The sequence below is a fragment of the Bos taurus genome, chromosome 1 (assembly GCF_002263795.3).
Source record: "Bos taurus isolate L1 Dominette 01449 registration number 42190680 breed Hereford chromosome 1, ARS-UCD2.0, whole genome shotgun sequence".
Lineage (NCBI taxonomy): Eukaryota > Metazoa > Chordata > Mammalia > Artiodactyla > Bovidae > Bos > Bos taurus.
In genome coordinates, this window is record NC_037328.1 from 70,482,686 (window position 1) to 70,504,950 (window position 22,265).

General features: G+C 50.1%; 1 protein-coding gene across 2 annotated transcripts in view; it reads right to left on the bottom strand.

The window, feature by feature from the left end:
• Positions 1 to 1,162: 1,162 nt before the first annotated feature.
• MUC4 (mucin 4, cell surface associated) overlaps positions 1,163 to 22,265 on the bottom strand; it is a 50,846-nt gene continuing 29,743 nt past the window's right edge. The window contains exons 7-25 of one of the 2 annotated variants that reach the window (NM_001435095.1): positions 22,106 to 22,236; positions 20,030 to 20,118; positions 17,640 to 17,819; positions 17,345 to 17,455; positions 16,460 to 16,579; positions 15,696 to 15,904; positions 14,709 to 14,799; positions 14,125 to 14,292; positions 13,509 to 13,610; positions 12,640 to 12,873; positions 11,401 to 11,538; positions 9,564 to 9,745; positions 7,881 to 8,040; positions 6,767 to 6,946; positions 6,305 to 6,378; positions 4,771 to 4,835; positions 4,447 to 4,685; positions 2,454 to 2,616; positions 1,163 to 1,765 (exon numbers count right to left, since the gene is read on the bottom strand). In NM_001435095.1, the coding sequence (NP_001422024.1) occupies positions 1,573 to 1,765; positions 2,454 to 2,616; positions 4,447 to 4,685; positions 4,771 to 4,835; positions 6,305 to 6,378; positions 6,767 to 6,946; positions 7,881 to 8,040; positions 9,564 to 9,745; positions 11,401 to 11,538; positions 12,640 to 12,873; positions 13,509 to 13,610; positions 14,125 to 14,292; positions 14,709 to 14,799; positions 15,696 to 15,904; positions 16,460 to 16,579; positions 17,345 to 17,455; positions 17,640 to 17,819; positions 20,030 to 20,118; positions 22,106 to 22,236 (2,829 nt within the window). In that variant the 3' untranslated portion in view covers positions 1,163 to 1,572. The remainder of the gene's footprint in view (positions 1,766 to 2,453; positions 2,617 to 4,446; positions 4,686 to 4,770; positions 4,836 to 6,304; positions 6,379 to 6,766; positions 6,947 to 7,880; positions 8,041 to 9,563; positions 9,746 to 11,400; positions 11,539 to 12,639; positions 12,874 to 13,508; positions 13,611 to 14,124; positions 14,293 to 14,708; positions 14,800 to 15,695; positions 15,905 to 16,459; positions 16,580 to 17,344; positions 17,456 to 17,639; positions 17,820 to 20,029; positions 20,119 to 22,105; positions 22,237 to 22,265) is intronic. The other variant, XM_024994862.2, reaches the window with a different exon arrangement.

Genomic DNA, 22,265 nt, shown 5'->3' on the forward strand with positions numbered 1-22,265 from the left:
TTTTCTTTTGTTGACTGCACCATGCAACATAAAGGATCTTAGTTCCCCAATCAAGGATTGAATCCATGCCCCTTCTAGTGGAGGTAGCAGAAGTGCAGAGTCCTAACCACTGGATTACTAGGAAATTCCAGTGTGCTTAATTCTTGACACATGAATGCTGTGATTAAATGAATGTGATTCTATATGGAAACTTGATTACACTATGGGGCATTTGAAGGTAAAACAACAGCGTTGTACATATTGGCAGGAGCTTCATCTGCTGGGAGAAGTCATTCTCTAATGAAAAGCAGTTTGGAGGCTCTGCTTAGATCAGAGATCTAGCTTCTCTGGGAACTTCCTTCAACATCACTCACACACATCTACAAGTCTGAGCTTGAACATCAAGTTTGTATCATGTGATCACCTTTTATACCCTATGGCTACACTTGCTCGGATCAGGGATGGACAACTGACATAAGCTGGACCAATCAGATTCTCTCTCTCTCTCTATGGGTTTGGGATAAGACCAAAAGGCAACTATCTAGTGTCTGCATAGAGTTGGAACTGAGGTGCTCTAGACACAGGAGGTGTGGACCGGTTGTTGCTGGATTTGTTCTATCAGATATGGATAAAATTTTGCCTGCTAAGAGAGAAGGATGGGGTGGAAATTGATCAGGTTCCTGGGAACAAGCAGAATGAAGCTAAGGAACTATGGGATGGAGCAGCTCAAAAGCTCTGACTGGGACCCAGGAAAGGAAAGAGAAATGGGTATCATGGGTTGGGGACCCTAGATCTAAGGATGGAGTGGCTCCTGGAAAGGGAGCTGTCATGATTCAATCCTTCCTCCAGGGAACACAGTCAGCAGCAGACCAGAAAGGCAGGGAGGGGTCCTCGGAGAGAGTTGGGGATACTCCTTGTTGGGGTATCTTCACCATCCTCCTCAGAGGGCCAGGCCTTGGCTTGTGCTGTGGGGAGGGGAAGAAAGTGATGTGGAAGCTGAAGAAAAGATCCAAGTCTGGGCTGGAGCAACCCACTTCCCAACATGGAGTAACTGAGGGCTGAAGCAGGACTGAGTCCAGTTGACCTCTGCTCCCTCCACCGTCTGTGCCAAGGCCTTCAGCCATCAGAGGAAAATCATGAATGAAATCCATGACTTTGGAAACACAAAAAGCCAGAGGGATTTTTTTTTAATAGGCTTTAATTAGAAGTGAACTGGAGAGTTTTGTACGCAAATGCATTTTGGTTTTAAATTTCGAGCCATCACCTCATCAACTTTGATATGTGACTGCCATGTTTCTGTAGGTCGGTGTCCTCTCTGTGGGTAGGTCTGCGTGAGAACCCATCTATTTTTATAATAGATCTTTATGACCTCTTCCTGTCAGCCTCTGTGTCTTCTGTACTGACAAGGTGTGCTCTTGACTTTATTATTCATTCCCATTAATCATTCTTGAAGAATAATGAATCGTCATCAGTCATCATCCCTTTTCCAGTATCCCAAAAGCACGATGCCTGGAAGTGTGTGCAGGTGAAGCTGGGGTGGGTCCGGAGGTATCCTAGGCCATAGCAGCCCGTGTTCGTGTTCGGGGCGAGGCCTCAGCTCTCGGAGTCCAGCCGGTAGGATAAACGGGCCCGGGAGCCCCAGAAACGCAGGATCACAAACACCGCGACCCCCAGCAGCAAGATGGCGCCCAGGGTCCCGAAGAGGATCCCGAAGAAGGCTCCGAGTTTCATGCTCAGTTGCTCACAGCGCTTGCCCCAGGGCGTGTAGATGGAGAAGGGCACACAGCTGGGGACAGAGGAGGGGACGCGGTCAGCAGGAGAGGAGGCTAGCGCTGATCCTCCCCATCCCTCCTCTCCTGCAAAGGCTGGCCGCAGGTGAGCATGCGCAGACACAAACCCAGCCCTGCCCCTAACTCTCCATGGAGCAGATGCGGAGCGGGCTGGGTGTGTCTGCAAGTGGGGACGAGCGAAGAGGGAGGGCGCTCTTGTGATAAGAGGGCCCGGGTGGCGCTGCCCTTCTCCTTAGCAGGCCTTTGGCTCAGTGCGCTCCCCTCACTACTGGTGATGAAGTAACAGGGCAAAGGGCGCCAGTTTGAGAGGACCACCCTTGAGTGGTAATCTTAAGGAGGGCCGGGTCTAGACCCAAGACAGAGGGTTCCATTTCTACCAGGAGATAGCAGGCTGTCCACCCAAGAAGTAAGATCATGTGTAAGGGTTTGGCTTTGGAGCCCGGATCCTGCTACTTAACTTACTGGGTTTCTTATGCTCTCTAAGCTGCAGTTTTCTCATCTTTAAAATGGGCATAATACCCCCCTGCCCCCAAGTAGCTGGTCTGAGTTGCAGAGGTAATATATTATCTTTATTCTCCACCCAGCATGGGCACTCACACATTTTTTCCCATCTCCCCTTTTCTCTGATCCCCGTTCTCTCAGTGGCAAAGGGAATCGTCCTAATTTTCAGACACCATGAGGTACCTGCAGCGGGGCCCATCCGGCAGGTGCTGGCACTGGCCTCCGTGCTTACAGTAGCCCTGACTGCAGGGGGACACGCAGGTGAAGCCACCCTGGGGGCTGTAGACCAGGTGGTAGTCCTTGTAGCCATTGCATTGCAAGTAAGTTGCCAGCATGCTCACATTCACTGTCGGGTAGGACACAAGTGAACATGGAAACAACCGATTAACAGCAAGCCCATACCTTTTCGGTGAGGAATTGCATGTTCAGGCACTTATCCTGAGACATACTTAGAACTCACAGGAAAACTACATGTGTTCATGAAGGTTCAGAGCAGCATGGTTTATAAGAGCAGCAATGTTTCATGAGGGTGGAGTTGTTTAACAAAAAGGGTGCTTTGTTTAACAAAAACAAAGCATATTTTGCAACTGATAAGCTCCAGATATGCATTGGTTAAGAGCGTATGCTTTGAAGTCAGCCAGACTGAACTGAAACTCAAACTCTACTGCTAACTAGTTGTGTGATTTAGGAGAAATTTCTTAACTCTTTCAACCTCAGTTTCCTTATTTTTAAAAGGAAACTACCTTGCTTAGATGTTTAAATGAGATAATATATGCAGAATACTCAGTAGGTGCCTGACACAGTAACCCTCAATAAATGGTCACTATTAGTATAACATTCTGTTTAAAATATAGCACGTATGTTATAAAATACCAAATGGAATGTGTATACAATAGACAAGGCATTCAGTTCAGTTCAGTTGCTCAGTCGTGTCCAACTCTTTGTGACCCCATGAACCGCAGCACGCCAGGCCTCCCTGTCCATCACCAACTCCTGGAGTCTACCCAAACCCATGTCCATACAGTCGGTGAAGCCATCCAACCATTATGTTCACAATTATTTGAGTAACGAGGAGGTTATCAAACATTAGGCATGACTTGATCCTTTTATCATAAAAAAATAAATAAATTGATATTATTTATGTGAAGGTTCCTATGCAGACAAAAAAGTTCAAAAGAATATGCACAAAATGGGTTTGTCTCTGGGGTTTGGGGTTATAAGTGAGTTTTTTTTCTTTTTGTTAATCTGTGTTTCCTGAAGTTTCTATAATAAACATATTGTACTTGTATCATAAAAATTGTGGGGGTTTTGTTTTTGCTACTAAAAGTCAATCAGGTCTGGAGTAGTTATTGCCTTATCCCCAACCCTACTTCTCCCCATCCCCAAACACACACACACACACATAGTAGTTTGGAGGATTTCAAATTTTTGCCGCTGGGAGGGAAGAGGCTTAGCCTGGATTTTAAAAGAAGTTCTTGTTTGATCCAAGTAACAGCAGCTTCTCTTGGGTTTGGCATAGTCCCGGGCAGTTCTCTGCCTGACTTCAAAAAATAGAGTGAGCTATTTCTTTCCTTCTCTGGCAAGTTTGCCAACCTATCTTATTCCTGTTCCAGCATAATTAGGGGCTGTCAGAGTTGAAAGGGACCTCGGAAATCCCATCTCATTTTCCAGGTGGGGGTACTCAGACCTGGATTAGGGATGGCTTTTGCAGAGGGTCACACTTTTTCAGGAAGGGAGTCTCTGCCCATGGGCCAGGTCTCCAGCTTTCAACTTACTATCTCCAGTTGGGTGCCAAAGCCAGAAGGAATGTCTTTGTTTATATTTATGAAGTGCAATGGCCTTTTAACCAAATCATTAACAGTTTTAGAGAGAGAAAAACCTTGGCAGCGATGGAAAGCAGCAGCTGGGGATTATACACATGGGGACTCACCAAGTAGTACTTTGTGCTCCTGTTCTTGAATCTAGAAGGCTAGTGGGTAAAATGTTCACAATTTCTCTCAAAAATTACAAACAACAACAACAAAAAAAAAACTAAATTGACTTGCTTCTTATCTGTGGCCCACTGTAGAATACATTTCAGCTATGGGTTTGTGTGGGCTGCAGACCTCTGACAGGCTCTCACTGCCTACCTACCCCCTCACCTATCCCAGGAGCTATCCCCCAGATAGTGACTCACGAGCCATCACACTGTTCACGTCCTTCCTGGAGATGGAATGGAAGGCCACGTTGTTCCTGGGCCCCCCACTTCTCTTCGCCCTCATCTGGGGAGCCGGGGGTAAGAACGCCTTCACCACTGCGTCCAGCAGCCGGTTGTTCAGGAAGTCAATGACAGGGCCCTCAGGGCGGTACTGGAACTCAGAGATGATGTTCCAGTGGCGAAGGGAGCTTCCTGAGGCTGGTGCCGTTGAGGGTTTACTGTACGGGAGGGGCACAGTGAGGGGCCAAGGGGAGAGGAGTTTGGGGGAGGACCTGGGGACCAGGCAGGGACAGTCCCGCTTACGTTTGATCCACTTGTCTGTTCCAGAGAAAGGCCCACAATTCCAGGTTCTTCAGTCTATAGGCCACCTAGAGCAGAGATGGGGGTTGGGTGGGGAGTGGAAGCAAGGGTGAGGCCCAGTCCACAGAGGAGACCCTTCCCACTTCAATGAACTTATTCATCCCTGTCTCTCTCTATATCTGTCTTTTTTTTTGCAGAGCCCCTCGGCTTGCAGGAACTCAGTTCCTTGACCAGGGATTGAACCCAGGTCACAGGTGTGAAAACTCGGAATCCTAACCACTAAGCCACCAGGGAACTCCCTATTTCCTTCTTTGAATATGAGGACACTGGACCGCCAGAATGTTTCTTATCATTTCTTCATCCCCACACCCCAGCTTAGTCTGGTGACTGGCACACAATCCCTGCTTAATAGAAGTTTGTTGGTGAGTGACGGACTTTCAGTGAATAGCTCCTAACTTGCCTCTAATTCCTGACTTACCCATTCATTCTGTCCCCATGTGTATAATGAACATCAATTATATTTAGCCAGACCTAGGGGACAGTCAGGTGCAGGGGATATCAGTATGACTTAGGAACAGTCCATTCTCAAAGGCCATAGTGTGGCTCAGTATACAAATGTCAACAGATTTTACTAAACAGAGTGTAGAGTGCTGTAGTAGTAATAGCAGCAGTAATAATTATTTGGACAATCTTTTTTAACACATTGTGTTCTAGGCACTGAACCGAGCACTTTACATAATCATTTAAACCTTCATACAAACCATTGACCTAAGAACTATCATCATTTCTGTTTTTACAGATGGAAGATCAAATAACTTGTCTAATCATTATACCTGCTCTAGTGAGTGGTAGTACCAGGATTTGAGCCCAGCTAGGATTCTATGTGGGCTTCCCTGGTGGCTTAGTGGTAAAGAATCCATCTGCCAATGCAGGAGACCCAGGTTCGATCTCTGGGTTGGGAAGATCATCTGGAGAAGGGAATGGCAACCCATTCCAGCATTCTTGCCTGGAGAATCCCATGGACAGAGGAGCCTGGCGGGCTGCAGTCCACGGGGGTCACACAGAGTCGGACACAACAGAAGTGACTGAGCAGCAGTAGCAGCAGGACTCGAGAGCCTCAGTAACAACTACTGTGCTACTGTGCCTGTGAGGCAATGACTAGGGCATGGGAGCCAGGAAGAGGACGTCCCTCGGGGAAGTCAAGGAAGGTTTCCTTGATGTGAAACACCCTCTCTGTTTCTTCCATATAATATCCAAGTGCAGGTCCCAAGTGATGCTCAGGAGGAGAGGCTGTGTTGACCCAGTCACCTCGGACTCTGTTTGTTGAGAGTTGGCCATTCCACCCCACTTGGAAATCTTCATCCTGGGCCTTCCTGCCTTCCTCATCCTCAGCCTTCCCTGGAGCAAGAGGCTCCTGCCTCCTCTGGCACTAGAATCCAGATGGATGTTGAAACTCAGAAGGCAGAAGCCAGGGCTAAAACCTTGCCTAAACCTGCCAAGGCCCACCCTCCACCCAGAGCTGGCCTGCAGCACTGACCGAGGCATTGACATCTGCTTGGGAGGCATTTTCGTCTTCAGTGAGCGAGAGCTGGATGATCCTTAAAGGAAGCTCTGGAGATGGGAAAAGCAGATTCATAATCACCTCACAGGTTTACCCAGCTCAGAGAGACCACACTATCCTACGCTGACAGAAGGTCACAGAAGAAGTGGCTAAGTCTGCTGACCCTCACCCTAGTGCACCCTGGACTACGGTCAAGGGTCCCCTGACTTGTGCTGAGCTGTGAGGTCACCTTCAATCTTTTCTCAGCAGACGGCTCAGGCCAGCGATTCCCGCTGTGACAGTTGCCGCCCACTCGCTCTCATAGCCTACAATCTACCACCACCTGAGGGAAATCTGGAGCTCTGTCCTGTGGGTTTGAGGGATTTAGCCTGGCCCCTGGAGTCCCCCAACTTCACCCAAGACGAGAGAAGTGGGGATGGCAGAGGATGTGGTCTTAACCTTGATGGACGGTTGGAGTGAAATTGTTCCCAGCCAGGAAGCAGCGGGCGTCGGTGAAGGCCGAGGGGCAGGTGCAGACGGGCTGGCAGCCCAGAGTGTGGGAGACGGAGCAGAAGCCGTTGTTGTAGCAGTAGTCCTCAGGGCAGGACTTATTCTGACAGAGGAAGGGTTTCTCCAAAGCTGCAGGGGGAGCCAAGAGGTCAGCAGCACCACACTAGGCACCAGCGGGCATGCCCCAGCCCAGGGAAAGCTGCTCCCAGGACAGGCTAGGTTTCTTTCTCACAAAGCCCGCTTAAACTATGTTCCATCTGTGGGCCACTCTGAACCCCAAACTATCCTTCTTCTTTTTCCAGACATTTCTTTGCCAGGCGACCCTTTTTTTCTCTGCTAGGTAAGGGTTCTCTCACTTCCACTGAGGGAATGGAGTGTTTATCAGACCCTCCCCATCAGGAAAGGACCCTCTTCCAGGAAAACCCACCAGCCTGTTTTCTTCACTTCCGTCCCCTTTTCTGCATTTATGAGGCTGTGGTTTTACCCTCTCTGGTCTCTGCTCTGAATATGTAGTGGTCTCTAGATTTCACTGGGGCGCTTCAGGGGCTTAGTGGACACCTCACTGTGATGTCCCCAGTGACTCTGGTGGCTCAGAGGTCAAGGAACAGATGGTGGGAGGAGGACTCAAAGGGAAGATGAGGCACCCATGCTGCCAGATGCCCACAGCAGCCCCTGCCCCCAAATGTCCTGACTGGGGAAATGCAGAGACCCTGGGCCCGGCATATCTGAAAATCCCCAGGAGCCTGAGGGCCCACTGCCACTGGCTTCTGGTTCCCCGGATGCTGCTGGAAATCTCCTCCCTTCTCCAGGCCGTCTTCAGTCTCTTGCCCTGGGTTTCTCCCAACAGTGCCTCAAGGCTGCTCTGCTCTGACCCCTCCCCCAGGCTTGTACAACCTCTTCTTCAGCTTCACACCTACGATACCCACCTCACCTCCTTATCATACCTACCTGCACTGAACATTCTAAAGACTCACTGGAAAGTGGGGAGAAATGGTTAGGCCCTCCCTCGAGATGTCACCTGTCCCCAGAACCTCCTCCTGCCAAGGCCTTGTTCCCAGCTCACATGCACAGTGACGTCCATCCCCCGTAAGGTGCGGGGGGCAGGCTTCGCAGCCCTTTCCGGAAATGCACGTCACATTCGGGAAGCACTGCTCGTCACAGGGGTCCTTGGAGTAGTTGCAGTAGCGGCCGAAGGTATTCCCATCGCACTTGCAGTCCGCTGCCTAGAATGGGTTGCTCATCACTGGGCGGCCAAGGAGCTGGACCATTAAGGGTTTCTGGGGTGTTGCTGTAACCCACTCTGTTGGTCTTAAAACCCATGGATCCCAAGTCCTTGTCTTAATTATGTTGGTATCCACTGACCACCTTCTCCAACAGGCCCTGGGCCCACCCGATCCTGTCAAGGGCAGGCTGTCCTCCAGGCCATGTGGCCTCCCTGGGCCATCCTGAGCTCTGTGCCCAGCCCCTGCCCCGGGGTCCCAGCCTCTTCCCTCTCACAGCAAATTCCCTTGCCTGAAATCCTTTCTAGGGTAAGATGGTGGCTAAAAAAATATTCTCCCATCTCTGGAATACTGGATCCCACATAAGCCCCAGTTTGCTGCTCTCCCTTCCCTTGCTGACTCCCACCCAAGAAGGAGACTTGGTGCTGAGCACAGTGAGAGCAAGCGGTAACTAGAACAAGGGCACAGGGAGGGGAACCAACCAGATTCTCAGCAAGTTCACGTCTCTCTTTCTATCTCCCCTACTAGATGATGCTCGAAAGCTCCCTGAAATGGAACTTTTCAGTACTTTCTACTGTCAAGACTAGGTATCTTGGATTATCTAAAATACTGTATGGATTTCAATCTCTCCCCCTTCCCACCCCCCCTCCCCCAATCTGTATTTTTTTCATTTTCTGCCTTCTGGACTCCTCTACCTCCGTCCCTTCAAGTGGGGATTCTCTGCTCATGCCTCAGGAGGAGGGTGTGTATGTGTAAGACGTGAAAGAGGTGGTGGGTGGTGGAGTATTGCCAGCCAAACACTTTCCTTTCTGGCTCCCCTCAAAAGTGACAAGAAAAAACAAAAGAGATGGGGCCAAATTCGTGACTTAGGCCAGGTATCTTGGCTAGAAACTTGAATGGAGAAGGATTTTCTCCAAACTGCTAAAGAGATGCTTCTTTCAGTTGGAGGAAGAGGGGGAAAAAAAGGGTTTGGAGGGGGACTAAGATCAGAGGGGATCTGTACTTCTCCTCCCAATACCGTGAAAATGACCCACCCCCAAAAAACAGTGGCTATGCAGTGTTTCTATGCAGATGGGACCCTAAGCCAACTTACAGGAGATTTCTTTTGTCTGAACAAAGCACAGAAGCCACGGAGCCTGAGGGGAGGGCCCTTGGAGCTGGGATCTGTGTAGACTCAGGCCCAGGGACTGCATAGGCACCTTCCTACCCCACGCTTCTCTGTCTTATTCCAGAACCATGGAGCTGGAAACAACTGGGAAACTCCAAGAAAGCCTGAGGTGGAAGTTTCCTACCAACCTGGCTGAATGGGAGCTGGGAGATAAAAATTCAGTTGAGCTACAAGCATTAAAGAAAGTTCTTTCTTATACTTTCGTACGTTTGTGACCTGAGATTGGTATCTGCTCCACTCACTACCCCACTCCCAACACACACCTGACACAAAGGGGCTGAAGGACAACATTCTTTCCATTCCTACTTCCTTTCCCCCCCACAGGGAAACCGCCCCTATTCTGTTGTCTAACACTCACCTCCAGGGAGGAGTTGTTCACCCAGCTGGTCTGGTTGTACAAACACTGGCTCTCTGCCTTGCACTCACAGACCACTGTCCTTGGCTTGAGTACAGATGACAAGCTTCCCTGGTCACTGCTTGCTAGAATCTCCAGAGTAAATGGTTCCAGCAGCTTTGGTGTCCATAGCAATGTCCCATTCTCTGTCCCGAGGAAGACGAGACTGTTGAGAGTTGGGAGCCCCATCTGCTCTGCTGCCTGATAACTCAGGTGTGGATGCTGGATTTCCCCCACCCCTCTCAGACCACCCCTCTGATCTTCTCTGGCGTTTCCTTGAGCAAGGTTAGTTTCCTAGGGTGGTCCTGATTACACTCCAAACTGGAGGTGGCACCAGCCCAACTCAGTGGTTGTGGGGCAGCACTCCACAAGCAGAAGGTGTTGCCCCGCCCCTTGAAGAGACGCCTGGTCTTGCACCAGAATGGTTCATCAGGAGGGGGACGGAGGATGAAGGCCAGGATCCTTCCAACACTTGCTCCCAACCTCCCAACACTTCCCCAGGCTAAACTGCAGGCCAAACTGACTTCAGCTTCACAACAGCCCCACCCTCACCCTGATTTCACTGCCCTCATCTCCTAGAATTTTGGCCAGCCTGCTTCAGACAGCAGACTACGGTGAAACACTGCTACTTATCAATAAGGACTCTTCTGATCCAGCCTGTCTTGTGTTTTTAAGAACGTCTCCTGAAAACAGCAGATTGAGAAGAGCTGATAGTAGGGAACAGATGAGTGTAACTTCCAGGTCATCGCTCTTCAGGGTAGGAGCCAAGTGGATGGGAAAATTTCCTGGTGCCATTAATTTGACACCTGGGAGGATGCCATGTAGAGCAACAGGGTGCAGCCAAAGCATCCCTTCTTATGCGCAGAGAAAGAAAATGAGTCAGAGGCGTGTTCGGAGTTCAGAATAAGGTCCCTAAGGGCTTTGGTTTAGCAAAGAACAGTCACCAGCTTAACTAGTGCTGGCAACAGAAGGCAAGCTACTTGCTGTGAGCTTTGACTCTTTTTTTTTTTCCTTTGGCCACGCTGCACAGCCTGTGGGATCTTAGTTCCCCACCCAGGTTTGAACCCAGCCCCATGGCAGTGAAAGTGTAAGAGCTGAGTCTTAAACACTGGACTGCCAGGGAGTTCTCTGGGCTTTGACTCTTGAGCCAGATCATGGTTACAGGCCTGAACTGGAGTCTTCACACCATTTCCTGCGAAAGAAAGATGAAGCTTTCCTTGGCCCAAGCACAGAAAAGCAGACAAGGAGAGACAAAGTGAGGTAAACACGGTTGACAAACAGAAAAATAGTGAGAAATGGACCAAATAAAGGTTTTGTATTTCCTTAAATCTTGTTCCATGTGATATCCTTCTCTTAATAGATAGGCAATGTTTTAAATTTAGTAACATATTTCAAGACTGAGATGAAATGAATCTTTGAATAAGTTGTATATGCCCAGAGGCAATCTAGCTAGCTGGCCAAATCTCCATAAGCCCATCACTGCTATTCACTGGCGATGGGGGGCGGGGCACTTATTTTTTTTTTTCCAAACTTGAAATCATTTTAATTAATTTATTTATTTTTAAAATTTATTTATTTTAATTGGAGGCTAATTACTTTACAATATTGTATTGATTTTGCCATACATCAACATGAATCCACCACGGGTGTACACTTGAATTATAGTGATCATGCCTAAGAAATGCTGGTCCTGGATATTCCAGTGAAGAAGTGACATGAAGTTGCACAGGATATAATAATGCAAAATTACCCAAAGTTTGACTCTGACTTAATCCGCTAACCCCCAGCCAAGTGTTCTTACCAAAGAGCTTGAAGTCCGTGCAGTTTTCTCTGAGGGTGAATGTGATGTCCTTAGTGTCGCTGGTGTAATTAACCACTGTGGTCTGTCCCATGTAGGCTTTTATCACATCAGGACCCTTGATAGAGGGTGGGTACCGATCTGAGACACAAAGAAGGGATGTGGGGTTTAAGGCAGGATACTCCCTTACCTTCTGGGCCATCTCTTTTCAGTCCTCTAGCTTGCAGGAGGCGTTCCTCAGGCTGGGACCCATCTCCAGAAACAGGAGTTAGTCTGTGCACCAGCTCACAAACCCATGAAAAATCAGGCTGTGGTTGTATTGCCCAACCTTCTTCCCAGACAGAATTTATTTCAAGTTCTTTCCTGATCAGAATGCTATGCTAGGTGTAATGTGAAGTGAATCAGAGGACAGCGTTGTTCAGACTATTGAGGAGTTTTACATTTGGAAGAGGACTGAAAACCACGAGGGTAACGTCATCGGCATTGTGTTTGTCAGGAATAGAGAGGGAGTGTAACCTTTTCACTGGCCTCTGTGTTTTGGAGCCCTGCTATTTCCATTTCATTGTTCATTCATTCATTCAGCCAGTCACTTAACAAATATTTATCGAGCACCTACTCTATGGTTTGCACTGTTCTACGTAGTGAGGATGCTGCAACAGACAAATAATAAAAAAAGATACCTACAAAAATTAGAAAATATGTTATTAACACATAGTTATAGAGGCTAAGGAGGAAAAACAAAACAGGGAAGGCAAATAGGAAGTGTGGGTGAGTGTGAAATTTTAGACAGGTTAGCCAAGAAAGACACTGCTGAGAAGGTGACATTTGAATAGAAACTGGAAGGAGGTGAGGGGCGCCAGGCACCTGGGGTAGCCTGCCAGGCAGCCTAGGGCAAAGCATAGCAGGCAAAAAGAACTGCATGTGCAGTCTGAGTTGGTAGGGAGCCAGGCATGTCTGAGGAATATAAAGAAGCCAGTGGGGCTGGTGTGGAGGGAGTGGGGCTGGAAGTCCTAGGAGAAGAGTTTGGAGAGGCAATGGGGTCAGACTGGATAGGGCTTTGAAGGTCATCATTAAGAACAGAGTGAGCTGGGAAGTCATGGGAAGGTTTGAGTAGAGCAATAGCTTGAGCAAAACAATCTGTTAAATTTTACAAATGTGTAGCTCAAAGGAGTGTCATGGAAGGCCATCCCCTTATCTGTGCCCTAACTCTGCACACGCCTCCCCAGGCCTCACACCACTTACTCAGGGTAGTGTTCATCTGCTGGTAGATTCTAAATATCGCCCTAGTGTCATTTCCGAGCTTTTCACTTCCTGTAGCCAGGACATCAAAGATGCATTGATCATCTCCATGACAAGAAGAGGTCAAATTTTTATTCAGGGATGTGTTTCGCAGCAGTTGTGAAAGGAAGACAGGGGTGAAGCTGGAAGGCAAATGGTCGTCCCTCTTGCCAAAAAGGCTTGTTCCGTTGATTTTCCCTAAAACACATTATTTGATGCAATGATGGTGGCACCAGGGTGGGGCTCCAGCTATATTCTGTTGTGTCTACCACTTGTGTGTGCTGTGTGCTAAGTCACTTCAGTCATGTCTGACTCTTTGTGGCCCTATGGACTAAAGCTCATCCTCTGTCCATGGGATTCTCCATGCAAGAATACTGAAATGGGTTGCCATGCCCTCCTCCAGGGGATCCTCCCAACCCAGGGATGGAACCCCTGTATCTTAAGTCTTCTGAATTGGCAGGCAGATTCTTTATCTCTAGTGCCACCTGTGTCCACCCCTTACCCTTGCTTTATATAGTTTGGGATTGGGGAGGACAGAGTGACTTCCAGATTCTACGTCTGGAAACCCCCGCTCTAGGGAGTGAGGGCCACCCACCTCCCTCATCTTCTCTTCCAGGCTGAAGCACTGTGGGTGGGATGGGAATGGAGGGGACAAATCTGGGGTGGAGGGGACAAAGCTGAGGTGGCACCAGCATCCCCAGGTCTCTTCCTTTCTACTCCTCTCTCATGAAGGACAGAGGTCTCGCTCCCATAGGCCTGAGGGGGACAGAACAGCAGCTTCCTTCACCCAGGACCTGCCCCATCTGCTCAAAGACCCTGAGGCCCAGACTCACAGGTCATTCCATAGTGGAAAAGCATCTCCTCGGAGCTCCTTTTCGGTATGGTGGAGCCATTGGGCATCCTGAAGTCATCATCTGGGTTGCCGTTCCAGAAGCCTGGGGGACAAAGCAGGACTCAGCCACCCTGGGAGGTGGCCCTCCCTTCCCCAGGGAGTATCCAACAGGGCACAGGGAGATGTGGGGAGGAGTAGGGGGCCTGGGAAGCCTCTTTCGGTGGCATCTGCTCTCTGCTCAGGAGGAGGGGAGAGGACTATAACCTCAGAGCCTACCCTCTGCTTCAGGGAAAGGAGGAAGTGGAGAAAGAAGGAAGGGAACGTGGGGGATGAAAGGAGGGTGTGAAGCCCGAGGGAGGGAGGGAGGTGGGGGAAGGGCGGCTGCTGGGCCCCATGCTCTCCAGAGCCCATCCTCAGTGGCCCCTCGGCTGCCCCAGGCCTGCAGCTTAGGGAGGCTGGGAAGTGAGCCTCAAAGGCCGCTGAAGAGGTCCCACCTCCTCCTCCGCTGAGAAAAGAAAACTGTACTCGGGATGTCCGCAGGTGCACTGGATGGGAAGCTGCCTGTGGGCTGGGGATCTGAGCTCTGCTCCAGAGGCAGAGTGCTTCCCACTCCTTACCCATGAGGCCTTCAGTGTGGTTCTGATACCCCTTCGAAAGGCTGCAGGAGATGTGGAGGATGTTGGAGATAGCGAGCACGGAGATGGCCACAGCACCATCGAAACTGGCTGATACCGTGGAGCCGTGGTGGGTCATTATGACTCCAGAGCTGTTGAAGATCTCCTGGTCTAGAATGTTGGGAGACAAATGAGGAAAAAGCCAGCATTGGAGCCCTGGAGGCCCAGGACTTGTCAGCAGTAAAGTTTAAAGATGCAGAGAAGAGACTGAAAGCAGCTGGGAGATGCCCGGCACGGTCCTTCTCCCACTGGAGAAGCACACTCACAGGACATGCTTGCGGCCCATCCCACCCTCTTCTCCCTGGGGACTGAGGAGGAGGCCCCAGAGAAAGGAGAGACGTGAAGAGGGAAGTTTAAGGCCTGGCTCCAGTGAAGAAGTTGCTCCGGCACAGCTGCTGGAGGGACCGTGGGGTGACAACCATGCTGCTCCGCCCCAAGACCACTGCCTTTCCACCCCAGCACCCTGCTCCCCAATGCTGGGCACCCCGCCGACCCTGACCCAGGGAGGCAGGAGAGGCCCAGCCTACCTTTTGTATCTTCACCGTTAGTCTCAAATGCTATGGTCTGGTTATTGAGCTGAACATGGATTGTGTTATTGGGCTTAAGGAGCCATTGAACCTGGAAGGGAGTTGGCAGAGACCTCAGCCCAACCTGCACAGGGCTGGAAACAGAGGAAGGAGCCTGGGGCTTGGACGATGGTGAAAGTGATGGGGCGTGTGACCATGAGGTGATGCTAGCTACCATGCATGAGGGTATTTGGCCTGGGCCAGGCTCTGAGCAAGATACGTTTCAGAGATTAGGTTTTAAATCTCACAGCAGCCTTGTGAGGTAGGTAATATTATTATCCCTATTTTACTCTAAGGAATACAAGGTGCTGGATGTTGTTTCCTCAATCTCACAGGACCTTAAGCCAGTGTCTCCAGGGTTGACTCTTTATGTATATTAAAATACAGTTGATTTACAAAATCATGTTAGTTTCAGGTGTACAGCATAGCAATTCAAACATATATACATACATAGAATATATATATATGTAATTCTTCAGATTCTCTTCTCTTATAGGTTATTACAAAATACTGAGTAGAGTTCCCTGTACTATACAGTAGGTCCTTGTTGGTTATCTATGTCGCTTCAGTTGTGTCTAACTTTTTATAGCCCCGCCAGGCTCCTCTGTCCATGGAATTCTCCAGGCAAGAATACTGGAGTAGGTTGCCATGCCTTCCTGCAAGGGATCTTCCCAACCCTGGGATCGAACCCACGTCTCCTGTGGCTCTTGCATTGCAGGTGGATTCTTTACCGCTGAGCCACCTGGGGAAGGCCTATGTTATTTATAATAGTGTGTATTTGTTAATCCCAAACTCCTGATTTGAACCACTGCTCTGGCAGGATGCTTCCTCACTGCCTCTAGCCCCTTCCCTTCCTCCTTCTCTTTTTCCACCTGGGCCTTAGTCTCCAGCTGAAGGTCCCTGAGCTAAAGGCATTGTGTGAGGGGAGTGCCCCCACCTCCAACTCACTGTGATAGGGTGCAGGCTGCTGGAGCGGTATTCAGCAGCAAAGCCAATGAAGTTGGTGGCATTTGCTGAGCGTGTCTGTGCAGTGCGGCCCTGCAGCAGGAAGGAGGAGTTTCTGTCCTGGGTCCGGACCAACAGGAAGTCTCCCAGCCCATTGAAGGTGTAATTGACACCATCCAAGGTGGTGATATGAGGGTCCCCGACCATCCAGGCTAGAAAAAAGGAGGTACCACATTGGCAGGGCGATAAACAATCTGCCTGCCACTCAGGAGACCTGGGTTCGATCCCTGGGTCAGGAAGATCCCCCTGGAGAAGGGATTGGCTACCCACTCCAGTATTCTTGCCTGGAGAATCCCATGGACAGAGGAGCCTAGCAGGCTACAGTCCGTGGGGTCACAAAGAGTCAGACACGACTGAGCAACTAACACATTGGCAGGGCAGACCAGGGAAAGAAGGGCCTGGGAGACTTCAGCCTGGGGAGGTGCTCAGGGAGCATTTAACCCTCCCCAAAATTCCTCTTGTACTTGTGTGCCCCCACCCCATCCACTTCCTCATTAGCCCCTGATCCACCACACCTTCCCCTCCCCCAAGGCCATGGGTGAATTCCCTCCTCTGCCACACTCTGCACACACCTCCATCTTCCCTTGTGACTACAGTCCTGCCCCAGGAAGCTTGTGCTGTCCCCGTTCAAACCCCAAGAGCGTATCGCTCCCTTGGTCTTCCACTTGGGCTCTGGAAGTGGAAGGGCCAGGTCCCAGCAGCCTCACCAAGACTTGAGGGCTGGTACCCGGCGCAGCTGACCGGGGGCCTCCTTAGCTGGTACAGGGCGCAGAAGGAGGGGTTGCTGTTGAAATGGCAACACCAGTTTTGCAGCTCCAGTTCTTGGTCTGTGCAGAAGAGCAGCATGTTAGTAGAGATGGAGGACCTGCAGGATGCAGCTGGGAGGTTTGGGCAGGATGATAAGGGCAGCAAGGATGTGATTTGGAAGTCAGACCCACATGAGTTCAGATCCCACTCTGCTCAACGACCTTAGGCCATGGACCAGTTACTGTCTCCCTTGTGGGCTTGGTGGAGACATGGGCAGCAAAGCCCCTGGTGGGCAGGCACAGGGTCCTTCCTTTCTTGAAGGCTGAGGGCTGAGACCCACCACTCTCAAAGTGCTGGGAGCAAGAGGCTGTGGCTGGTGGTCTGGGGACTAGGAGGCTGCTGCCTTTACAGGGAACAGATGTTCCCCTGGGCCCATCCCCATCCCCCGCTCCATCCCCTCTAGCTCCTTTGGAGGGTCTCTGCAAGAGATGACTCTATGTCTTCCCCCAGACAGCCTGCTAATCTGGGTCCAGGTTGACGAGGTCAGACCAGGCCTCTGCCACTTCGCTAGAAAGATGCCCCTATCAGCTGGGACTATGGGCCAAGTGGAGACGGGGCAAGAGGAGCTCAATCAGGAATCCCTAGGATGCCAGCTGGAAGGGATGCTGGAAACTTCCTGTTTTTACAAGGTCAGGAAATGGAGGGGAGGCAGCTGGGAGAAAACAGGGACGAGAGGCTTCATGCTGCTGGTCCCACTGCTGGTGTGGAGCCCAAGGTGGTCCCTGACAGAGAAGGACAGAGAGCTCCAGAAAACTCGGGCTCAAGTTGTCTGCCAACACACTTACCAAGTTGCCAAGGACTCTGCACTCTCCAGCCTTGGAGTAGCTCTCCCCAGGGTCCATAGCGGCAGCACACACCCCCACGCCAGGAGGAGAAGCTGCACAGCTGCCTGCTGCCTGCAACAAGCCCAGACACTCTCAGGCCTGGGCTGTCAGTGGTGGCAGCAGCCATTGCGCGGGGGTGTTTCTGGGGAGGGACGGAGGGAGTCCCAAAAGGGAAAGGTCAGGCACGGCCAGAGGGAGAGTGAGTTGGCTTATAGGGATGGTGGGAGTGCCGCCAGAGACCAGAAGGATCTGTTACCTCTGCTGATGGACTGGAATCTTAAATCCAATACTCCCTGGTTCCAGGAGCAAGGGCAGGAGATCTGGTTCCAGCCCCAGCTGGGCCACTGAGGCTGTCTCTTCAACCACTGCAGACACCGGAGACGGTAATTGGGCTTTTCCTCTCTGTGCAGCTTGTAGATCTGTAGCCCCCGGAGGCCTGGGGAAGCAAAGGAAGTAGGGGATATCCCAGGACATGGGGCCACAGGCTCTTATTTAGCTTTAGGGACAAGCAAAACTCATCAGTGCATCCTCTATGTGCCACTTCCTGCACTCTGGACAGTCTTCCAGGGATGGACCCAATGCAGATTGGCTGTGATTCCCCCCAAAGGTCCCTCTGACGTGCGCTTCAGAACCCTAAACTTGGATCTTAGGGTGAGATCCTGGGACAAGTGCTGGGCAGGGAGACCTCATCTGTACCCAACTCAGAGCCAAACCCTGGCCCAAGCTTCAGTGTATTCCATTCTCTGCCCTCCTGCCTGCTACTCTAAGCTCCAGTTCTTCCAGTCCCCCCAGACCAGCTCTTCCTTATGTACCCTGTATCTCAGTGAGTGATGCCACCAGCCACACGCTCAGACACTTGCACAGACATACCAGTGGCTAAAGCAGCCAGGACAGAGGCCAATGTTCAGAGGCCAGCTGGGGAGCCACAGGGAAGGTGGCATGTGAAACAGACACCTGCTCCAACAATATGAAACTGGGGGAGCTTCCCCTGTGCCCAGATGCCATCCTTGGAAAGGGGGGAGGTAACTGGGAGAAGAACCCCTGAAGAGCGTTTGAAATTTAAATAGACCTTTAATTGTGGGCATGAGTGCTAAGTCACTTTAGTTGTGCCCAATTCTTTGCGACCCTAAGCGCTGTAGCCCGCCAGGCTCCTTTGTCCACGGGACTCTCCAGGCAAGAATACTGGAGTGGGTTGCCATGTCCTCCTCCAGGGGATCTTTCCAACCCAGGGACTGAACTCGAGTCTCTTACGTCTCCTGCATTGAAGGCAGGCTCTTTACCACTAGCGCTACATGGGAAGCCCAGACATGTAATTAACTGTAAGTTATTTACTGCCCCCCTAGCTGCCATGAGTGAGAAACAGGGCTCCAGAATACAGCAGAATTCAATAGGACATAATGTATTAGATTTTGGTCTTATTCCCACACAAAAGAAGAAATCATCAAGATGACTATAGTTTGATAAGGTTTTGAAAAGGATAGTCATTTTATGATATCTGTTTGTGTGTTTTCTCCGCAATCAGGAGAAACACACCAGATACTCTCCCCCAACACACACACACACACACACACACACACACACACACACACACACACACAATCACACTGCACCCCTTATGTCACAAGCAGAGGCATCTGGATAGAAGGGCCTTAATCTGATAGGATGGAGCTTCCCTCATAGCTCAGTCAGTAAAGAATCCTCCTGCAATGCAGGAAACCCAGGTTCAATCCCTGAGTCAGGAAGATCCCCTGGAGAAGGAAATGGCAACCCCCTCCAGTATTCTTGCCTGGAGAATCCCATGGACAGAGGAGCCTGGCGGCTACAGTCCATGGGATCACAAAGAGTCAGACACCACTGAGACTAAATCACCACCAAGCTCATAGTACAGCTTTCTCCACCAGGTGGCACCAATGATCTGACTTGGCTTATGTTTACCAGACTTTCTTGCCACAGAACAAACAGAAGTGGATTTATGCTTCATGGTCCACATGGCTAATTTCTAATGCTAAAATATCTTTTGTTCTATCACACTTTGGAAACTGTCATTTCTTTCCCTTTGGCGCCCCCAGGCAGTGCAAGTCATGGAGGAGGCCCTTGGAGCCTAAAGTACTGGCCTTCTTACCAAAGTGAGAGCTCTTTGAGAGCAAACAGAGTTGCTCTTTTTAAAAATGTTTTCATACTTCTGGCTCTTAGCACAGTGTTCAGCACACAGCAGGTACTCGATAAATGGTGACTGAATGGATGTCAGACCCCCTGGAATTCCTCTCTGTAGATCCATTAAGAGATCTCATGTGGATTCTCATCCAGCTCTGGGACAGGACACTTGGAGACTTGTCCTAACTGCCCATTCATGTCCCCGCCTCCTGCCATACCCATGTCCTCACTTCCAGGATCTGGGCCCCCACTCAGTCCTGCTGGCTTTGGGCTGATTCCAGGGAGGACACTCTGCACTGCAAGAGGGTGCAGAAGGCATGCTGCTCCCTGGGCAGTGCCCAGGCCAGATCCCAGCTGTGGGAGGTCAGATGGTATGGAAACACCCTTTTGTGGACATTGCACGGGAGTTGCCCTTTGAGGACTGTCACGGCATACGGAGTGGGAGACAGAAGAGGACTTGAGTCCCTCCAGTCTGATAAGTGGTGCTTTTACCTGAGTTGGAATCCAGGAATTGGTCTGGACGATACTTCTCCCATACTGGATGGAATGTCAACTGGCTGTTTTTGAAATACCCATCTCCACTGTGGGCAAAGAAAAGAATATCTGACCTTCATCACACACAGAGTCCTTCCCCTTAGTTGGCAAGTTGCTCATTCATCCAGCGAGTCAATCAGCCAGCCACCCCCTCTGTCCAGCCAGTCATTAGTTATCAGTTGGCCCGTCAGCTATCGAGCCAGCTGGTCAGGCAGCCAGCCAGAATCACTGATCCCCTGTGCTAAGCAGGATTGGGGAGGAGGCAGATGGGGGAGGGGTGGGAGGACCTAATTTATCTCATATCTGAGCACAAACTGCAGTGAACTGGTCCTGAGACATGGGTTGAAAGCAACATCTCAGGCCTCTTTCCTGTTAGTTTCCCTTCAACTAGGTGTCGGAGAGGCGGTGCTGTAGGGGACGGTTGGTGGTGCAGGTTAAGAGCTAGTCTTCGAGTTAGGAGGATCCGGACAATGTGTGTGCCACCCCACCCCCACCCCACCCCACCCCCCCTGCCCAGGGGACGGTGTTTAAACCCTGCTCCAGGAAGGAGGAAACCCCAGAGTGGGGCCTGCAGACTCTGGGTCATGCCTCAGAGCAGCCACTCGGATCCTTTCTCCTCTTTGACATGGGACAGATGACGCACATGGGCATGACACCTTCCATGGGTGCCCTCAGAATGGTGGGAAATTCCTAGCTAGTTAGATAATTCCAGTCCTTTCTCCTTCAGGGCATGTTCAAAAGCAAGTGAAAGCAGTGTAATTACAGGGACAATCCCAAACACATTCTAGGAGAAAGGCATCTACAGCAATTACCAGTAACAGTTTACATGGGACCTTCACAACCAACTGCACATGCATCATGGTTGAAAACTATTGTGTTAGAGAATGAGCCATTCCCACACTTGGGAACCCATGTCCGAAACCACAGCTCATCCATCTCTCTGCTTTCCCTCTTTGCCACTGACCACACAAGCTGTTGGTGCCGTTGGGTGAGAGGTTAATTCTCAGCCCATCAGAAACTAGAAATTGTCATACTGAGTGAAATAATTCAGAGAAAGAAAAATATTGTGTGATATCACTTGTACGTGGAATCTAAAAAGAAATGATACAAATGAACTTATTTACAAAACAGAAACAGACTCACAGACTTAGAGAACAAACTTATGGTTACTAGGGAGGAAGGATGGGGAGAAGGGATCATTAGGGAGTTTGGGATCGACATGTACACATTGGTATATATAAGATGGATAACCAATGAGGACCTACTGTATAGCACAGGGAACTCTAGATGGGAGTTCCTGGATGGGAAGGGAGTTTAGGGGAGAATGGATACATGTATATGTATGGCTGAGTCCCTTTGCTGTCTACCTGAAACTACCACAATATTGTTAATTGGCTATATTCCAATATAAAATAAAAAGTTTTAATAAAGTCAGAAAGGCAGATTTCAGCCTTATATTTTGTATTCAACTTTCTGCTTTGCCACTTACTTTCCAGCTCTTTGGGCAATGACTCATCCATTTGTACCTCAGTTTCCTTACCTGCAGAATGGATAATAAATAGTATCTCCTTCATGGGGTGGTTGTGATTGTCAAATGAAATAATGCCTGTTAAGTACTTGGTGTTGGTGATGGACAAGGAGGCCTGGCGTGCTGCAATTCATGGGGTCACAAAGAGTTAGACACGACTGAGCGAGTGAAATGAACTGAACTGAAGTACTTGGTGTAGTAAATGTTGACTGATACTTGACAAGTCAAGAGTGGTCAGCTAATGTCAATGGAAATCCTAGAAGTCAAAGCTCTGGGATTTATTATCACCATGCACGGAACTGGGATAGGAAAGGGAATGGCAGGGTGAAGCGGGATCTTTGCATTTGAAACAAAAAGAAGTGGAAACCAGAATCAGTGTGAGTCAGAAGCATTGGCGAGGAAGAGTCCTGCCCAGTTCTGGGGGACAGAGTGTGTGTGCAGTGCAAGCCCTGCTCTGCACCACCTCCCATTATTTGCTCATGGCTGCCAGCCCATCCCTGTCCTACCTGGAAAAGCCCATCAGGACAGGGTTGCCTGGTCGCCCGGTCACAGTCCACTGCATCCCACCACTTTGGTAGAGAAACAGGGCGTAGGACCTGCTCCCGTCCGTGGAAAGGATGGCTTGGTAGGTGTTGGTCTGGGGGTTGGTTGGAGACAAACAGGGAT